Raw genomic sequence first — 7286 nt, 5'->3', positions numbered from 1 at the left:
ATATGAGAAATGAGCCTTGTATTTAGGACCAAAATCAACTCAAGAATTGGATCCTATATAAAGACCGGAAGAGTAGTTCCAGCCAATACACTTAATTAGTAAAGATATTTTAAAAAAGAGAACGTCTATTTATTACAAATAACTAATTTAACTAATTTTTTAATCTATTCAAATTACTTAATTAGCTTTTATATTCAAGATTGGAGGTAATATATGATAAGATTTTTTTTGGGGAAAATCAAATTTTATTGAGAAGGACAAATACTTTTATACGTAAAAAAAGTATCCATAATTCATAAAATTTCGTACAAAGAACAGAAAGTATTGATCCGTGAATTTAAGTCCTGGTTATCAACAAATTCTTTAAATAGCATTTTGTTCACTGATTTACGATTTTGTTCTGCATAAAAAATCAGCTTTCGACTCTTGTCTTTTAAAACTCGAATTCTGGAAGAAAATAAAAAGCAACAAAATTCACATGAAAAACCGACAGTATTATGCATGACTTATGACGCGAATATAACCTTTGTTTTTTTTTTTCTTTTGGTTGCCGGGGTGGCTCAGATAAATCAAGCACATAACAGAAAACGATGAGATGTGTATGAATCGGAAGACTGGACCATCATGGGATTGAGTTCAACTTTATCTACCCCTTCAAATTTGATAGGGTATACTTGAAATTCCACCACACAACCTCGTATGATGCCGGGACGCCATTTGGTCAAGCCTTGTTATTTTCCTAACTTCTAATTTAGTTTTAATTAAATTAGTTGTGAATCCCGATCCCGTGCACCGCACAATCTGATTTCACGACTCATGGGATGCCAGGCGAATAGTGTCACGGTTAGCTCGTTAGATTTATTTTTTCTTTTTATTTATGTATTGCCATATCAGCATTTTATTGGACACAATATTGTAATAAAATTTCCTAAAATTGTACTTAAGCCTGTTATTGTCTCTGTTTCTTTATGGAAAAGAGGAACGAAATGTGGTGTGAAGGAGGGAAAAAAAAGATAGTAGGGCGGTTGACAGCTGACACTTTGACACGTAAAAGATGCTATATTTATGCAATTTGATATTTTCTTCTTCTTCTTTTTTCTTTTATTTCTGAAAAATACTATGACATCGCTCTTCATCGTCGCTACATAAAGTCGGCCAGGATTTGGGAATTTTTAATTCAGATCGCGTAATAAAAATTAAATTAAATATTGAGATTTGCATTTACTTCGCCAGAGTCAGGTACATTGGGCCAATAGTAAGCATGATGATTGATGAAGGAACGGTGGGTTTTATAAGTTTAAAGACATTCTCTTGCAAGCAAATATAATTTTAAAAATATTAACACGTATCAGATTAAACTATTACCTTAAGTCCGATGACCCTTTTTTTTTTTTTTACATGCTGAGATAGATTAGGTTTTGCCCGGACAAAATAAACCAAGCAATAGTGTAAAATCCAATTCTGTAAAAAAAAAAAAAACACACACACACACACACACAAAATATGCACGGAGCATCACCAGCAATGTGAAAAAATATTAGCATCGTCACCCATTCTTTAAAAAAAATAAAAAATAAATAAAAGAGTCCATCTCGGTCCCTTAAAACAGGCTTTTATATGAGCTCACTCACCGTTTGGATATGTAAATCCTAAATTCTGAACCCGACAAAACAGATATATTGCGGTGTTTAGGGAGAAGACGTGACAACACAACAATACATTTGTTAAGTGAGAATATGGTTGGAAGGTTGAAAAGAATGGGTGGGTGCCACAGTATGAAAAAGGCATAATTCTCTATTTTACTATCAGATTCCACCGTTCAGATTCGCATATACATACAGCTTCCTTAAATAAATAAACGAACAAAGGAAGGAAGGAATTAAATGCGAACAGTACATGTTGCTCTCATGTGTGCGCATCAGAAGCGGAAGAAATAGGAGAGACAATAATGTTAAGCATTGGTGGCTTTTGAAGGATAGGGATAAGAGCCTAAATTATCCGTTCAACCTTTAAATGAAAAGGAATGATTTTTTTTTTTTAAAAAATAAAGAATAAAACGTGTGGCAGGGACGGCATATAAAAACTGGAAGTGGTGGCGACGGCGTCCAGAATCCGAATCGAATTGGCCGGGCATTTAAAAAGCAAGTAAAAGCCTCAAGGCCCATTATATACTGTCCCTGTTCTTATCCCTTTCCATCCGGCTTTCGCCTCCCTTTTGCTTTTCGTTTCCTTTTTTTGGTTTCTAAATTATCGTTGTTTGGCACACAAAATTTCAAATAATCTTATAAATCAATTAATCACATTATAAATGGTATATTCTGAAACCCGTTGAGGAAGGTGCCGTCAGAAGGCGCCGCCATCAGATCAGCCAAATCAATCCTCGTCCTGACTGACATATTTTCCGTCGACTTCATTACCAGGTTCGAAAAAGAGAGGGAAGGATCGGAGGTTTTGAGGGGGAAAAAAATGAAAGGGTAAAAAGAAGGAAGAAGAAGAAGAAATCGAAGAAGTTTGGGGTGTCCTGCTTAAAAGGCCGTCGGATTGAGGAAGCACGTAACGGAGAGTAACCGTCAAGAAACTCAACGGCGAAAGCTTCCGGTGGGTACGTTGCAGAGCGTGACAGGAGTTTTCAGAACCCTAGAGCGGACCTTCATTATATTGCACGTCTCTCCTCTGCCACAATGCCATCATCACAGAGCAATCCTAGCATGCACGTCCCGCCCGGCCAGCTGGACCGACCTTGATGATTAACCATAGATTCAATTCACTTCAAAATTTTCAAACTCATGCCTTGATTCCCCCCCTTTTTTTTTGGTTATATTACACGTCCTTTAATTATTTGTTTTGCCAACATACAGATAATTCCTAAAATATTAAATGTTTTTTAATTGATGACGCCCTGTTTTGCTTCAGCTCCCGTGCAACTTAAGATCTGGTTATACCAAAATTGTAATATTTATGATTTTTGACAGCGTTTTTATTTGTATGGATTGATGACGAATTACGAAACTGGTAAAAAAACCTGACAACATGTGACTTGTTTCACAAAGAAGGCGGCAATTGCAATAATTAAGGAGGAGAAAGTGATGCAAATAAGAAATGAGAAATGCAAGTTGCAGGACCAAATTGGGATGGGGATAATACTGTATGTACTTGTATAAGATGAGGAGTGAGAAGGGAGGGTGAGCGCTCACCAACAAACGAGAAAAGACGTCTTTTCCCACATTCAAAAGCAAAAAAGGGACGATGGGGGTGGGTCCCCCGCTCCCTCTCTTCACTGGCCACTTCCTAACTCATTGAAGGCGGCGTCAAAAGCGAGCTCCCATGTCGGCCTCAAGCTTTCTCTTTCTCACGTCACCCTCCGCCTCAGCCACTACCGTCTCTTGGTTCTCCTGCTGACTCGGCTGCCACCTGTCTCCTCCCTGCCGTTTCTTCGTATCTCCTTTCTCTCCGTCCTTCCCTTTTTGATATGCTTCGATGTATATTATATATATCTGCATGAACAGTAGATGGGAGCGGATTTCCCGTCCTGAGGTTGTTGGTGATGTCCATCCGTGGGGGGATGCTTGCTTTGGTACTGAATAAAGGTCGAGATGAGTTTATTATTAAAATATGGAAAAAAGTGATAAGGGAGAGGGATCTCTATTTAATGCGTACGGCCCTATGCTTCCATATCCTCTCTTAAGAGATTATTCTGATTTATCAGAAAAGGAAATCCTTTTCCCTTAAATAAAGGGCCTTTTTTCTGCTGAGGACTCGGATTAGAAAATTGGGGGAAAATAAGCAAGAGAAAATAAAACAGCCAATAAAGCTTAAAAAAGATGGTACTGTGTTTCTCGTTTCTGATGCATCATGTTCTTTGTGCTTTTTGCAGGGACCTTTTTCTTGACAGGGGTTTTTGTGGGTTCTTTTCTTTCTCTCTTTTTGCTACTTTTTATTGGAAGTCTCTCTCGAGAAGTTTTCTTCCCTCTTTGTATCTGCAGCTGTGAAGATAAAAGAAAAGCTCCCTCCTTTTCTGCGTGTATCTGATTCTCTATTTCTATGGGTCTTGAGCTTCTGAGTCTGCATCAACAAACGTGGAATCTCATAAAATAAATGAGCGGTCCTGGAGGTATGTCTCAGAAGGATCCGGCTATTAAGCTATTTGGCAGGAAGATTCCGGTGTCGGAATGTCAGATTCCGGCGACCTCTCCAATGCCTCCTCAGATTCCGGCCAACTCCGGAACCATGGTACATCAATACATACACATACATCCACATCAACCATTTCTGCTCCCTGCTTTTGGTTTTCATTTTCTTGGATTCACTGTGACATGGCCTCTTCGTTAATCCAAAAGGATTGTTCTCGAAGGAATGTGAATTCTGGCTTTTATTAATATATGATGTTTGACATACATATAGGTTAACATAAAGAAAATAGTTTCGTTTCCCAGGCGTGGCGTGTTCGGTTAATCTGGCCTTTTATTAAGTTCTTGTTGGTTATCGCATCATACTTATAACTTTGACCTACGTCAAATTTGGTTAACGTATGCAAAGACCGGGAAAGTAACAGTGTCTGCCTCATCTTCATATTCATTTTTGTCATGGCTTCATGAAGAACTGCAAGTTCTTCATTTTTCTTTTTGTTTCCAGAATCATGCACTTGAGTTACTGGACTATTAATCGTTGTTTCTCATGTTTCCCCCAAATTAAGAACAAGGCATCTTCTATGTGGGCTTTCAGAGGAAGATAAATGGAATATTTGTTTTTTCTGTCGCCAACTGTTTATATCTGGCCTAGTCGTCACTTCTGCAAATTAGTTCTTCTAATCCCTCCTCTAAATCTTGCCTTACTGGGTTCTAACTTCTATGGGATTGGGTCTCCTTCATAGTATCATCACAGGTTCACTAAATAATCATGACTGTCAGGTTGGAAAGTTTACGAGAATTCTTTGTTTCAGTTTTCGTTTTCTTTTTTTTTTTTTGCGCGCAAGATATGTTGAACTTAGGCTCATGTGTACGGTGAGGCAACTGTCAATCGAGACTGAGGTAATACAGAGCTAGAAATAGTCTTCTCAAAAGTTAAGGTCTGGACTCTGGTAATTGATGCATTATTGATTCAAATATTCGCAGGAGTTGAGATCTCGAGGTTATATAACATGTTGTGTAGCCAATCTTTATTCTAGTTAGATTGTCACTGATTTTGGTAAAATTTTAGGATGCTTGCAGTCGCTTGAAGAAAACAGGAGTGGGAAGAGTTTGTTCAGAAAACTCTGAGCAACAAGAGGATGCCTCTGATTTAGCGGCAAGTAAAGAAGGGTCCCAACATAATCAGCTAGAAAATGAGCCCAAAGCCTATCCCAAGACTATGGAAGATAGAATGCAAAATAGCAGCACAGATCAAGATAAGTCATTTAAGAAACCAGACAAGATTCTTCAGTGTCCACGATGCAACAGTTTGGACACAAAGTTTTGTTATTTCAATAACTACAATGTTAATCAGCCTCGACATTTCTGCAAGAACTGCCAAAGGTATTGGACTGCTGGTGGAACAATGAGGAATGTTCCAGTGGGTGCTGGGAGACGAAAGAACAAGCACCTAGCCTCTCAGTTTCGCCATATCATAGTGTCCTCTGATGGAATTTCAACCTCTAGGTTGGAAACCTCAGACTCGTCTAGTCACCAACTTATCTCATCTGCTGAATCTTCTGCTGCTTTCAGGTCTTCGGGGGCAATGGATAATGGTATTGTATTGAAATTCGGTCCAGATGCCCCTCCTCTCTGTGAATCCATGGAAACAATGCTTATTATTAGAGACCAGAAAAGGAAAGTTGATGCAGAAAATGTGAAAGAACAATCTTTATGTGGATCTTCAGTGGCGAATAGTAGTGGTTCTGAACTAGTCATGCAAAAAGAGCACGGTGTTACTAATCAGCTTAGCGCATCAAATCAAATGCAATGTTACCCTGTTCCTCCACTGTTGTTTCCCTGGAATCCAGATTGGAACAATGTTGTTTCTATGACCGCAATTCATCAATCTTCAGCGCCAATGCAGTGGTATCCAACACCGTTGATGGCAGTTCCCAGCATGTGCCCACGTGGCGTTCCTTTACATTATGCACCGCCATCATATTGGTCCGCTGGCAGCGGCACAGTCTCGATGGGCTCTAATGGTTGCCTTTCACCATCATCGTCGACAAGTAATAGCTGCTGCTCAGGCAATGGCTCTCCAACTTTGGGAAAACACTCTAGAGATGCAGTCTTGGTAGACGAGGAGAAGTCAGAGAAGTGTGTTCTGGTTCCAAAGACTCTTAGGATTGATGATCCAAATGAAGCTTTAAAAAGTCCTATATGGTCTACATTAGGTATAAAGCCTGACAAGAAGGAGTCTGAATCAGAAGTTCGTAGTTCCAAGAAATTGGAAACCGAAGGAGATGGGAAAGACCGTGTGTTGGGCGTTTCTCAAATTTTGGAAGCTAACCCAGCTGCGATCTCTAGGGCGCATGCATTCCAGGAGAGCATACAATGAGTTTTCCAGCCTCGACATTTCAAATTTTCAATATCTTGTGCATAAATTGCTGGCTTTTGATTTTCATGCAGAAAATATGTTGTGAATGCATCACAACTATGTCAAATCGATTGTAATTTTTAATATTGTACTCACACAGATTTTGATATCAAGCTTATCAGGATATGATGGTTCTTGGCATTACCACAATAATTAGCTAAGATCATCTATTGGGATCTCTTAATCATCCAATAATACATTCCATTATTTTCCATCCCCTAAAATGATTTTAAGAAAGTAGGGTTGGCTTTAGAGGACACTCTATGTGGTGTTGGTTCAATGTTTTTGATTGGTTTCCAACCTGAGAGACTAGCACTATCGAAAAAGTTGAACATGTTTCTCTCTGAGAACACTGTCTGGTGGGGGGAAAATGATCCTATTGAGACTTTTTATATGTGATGCTATGATGCGTGGCATTTAAACTAAAAAACTATCTTTACAGTGGTGGAGAATCAATTTATTATCCTTTTAGAGTTGTCTTTCTTTTATCTTTTGGGGGCAATTTTAGCTTTATCTTTTAGTTGGGTAAGGATGTCATTATCACTGGGAGTGCTTTGAAGTGCGGTTCTTAGGGGGCAAGGCTGACCATCTATTGTACAATGCACTGCCGCTTTTAGCACTTGTGCTTATCATAAAGGGCTTAAAGCCTTGATTTGAGCCTTTGCTTTTTACAGGGAAAAAGGTGCCTTTACAACACCAAGAAACAGAGATTTACCACAGGAATATATCCCTTTATGGCT

At 38.9% G+C, this 7286-nt stretch overlaps 1 protein-coding gene across 1 annotated transcript; it reads left to right on the top strand.

The window, feature by feature from the left end:
- The first annotated feature begins 3709 nt into the window (after positions 1–3709).
- Positions 3710–6762, top strand: LOC114719994 (cyclic dof factor 3-like). The gene is made up of 2 exons (XM_028905581.1): positions 3710–4230; positions 5197–6762. Exons 1-2 carry the CDS (start codon positions 4096–4098, stop codon positions 6505–6507), a joined length of 1446 nt encoding a protein of 481 aa, XP_028761414.1. The 5' UTR covers positions 3710–4095; the 3' UTR covers positions 6508–6762.
- The last annotated feature ends 524 nt before the right edge of the window (positions 6763–7286 follow it).

The sequence above is a fragment of the Neltuma alba genome, unplaced genomic scaffold (genome assembly GCF_004799145.2).
Source record: "Neltuma alba isolate B1F8T4 unplaced genomic scaffold, ASM479914v2 tig00002199_pilon, whole genome shotgun sequence".
NCBI lineage: Eukaryota > Viridiplantae > Streptophyta > Magnoliopsida > Fabales > Fabaceae > Neltuma > Neltuma alba.
This window is presented reverse-complemented; position numbering and strand designations above follow the sequence as displayed.

Excerpts from the sequence above, each read along its gene's own strand:
- LOC114719994 (XM_028905581.1), top strand. The coding sequence starts at position 4,096 with ATGAGCGGTCCTGGAGGTATGTCTCAGAAGGATCCGGCTATTAAGCTA. Across the intron at positions 4,231-5,196 it reads CGGCCAACTCCGGAACCATG|GATGCTTGCAGTCGCTTGAA; the intron begins GTACATCAATAC and ends GTAAAATTTTAG.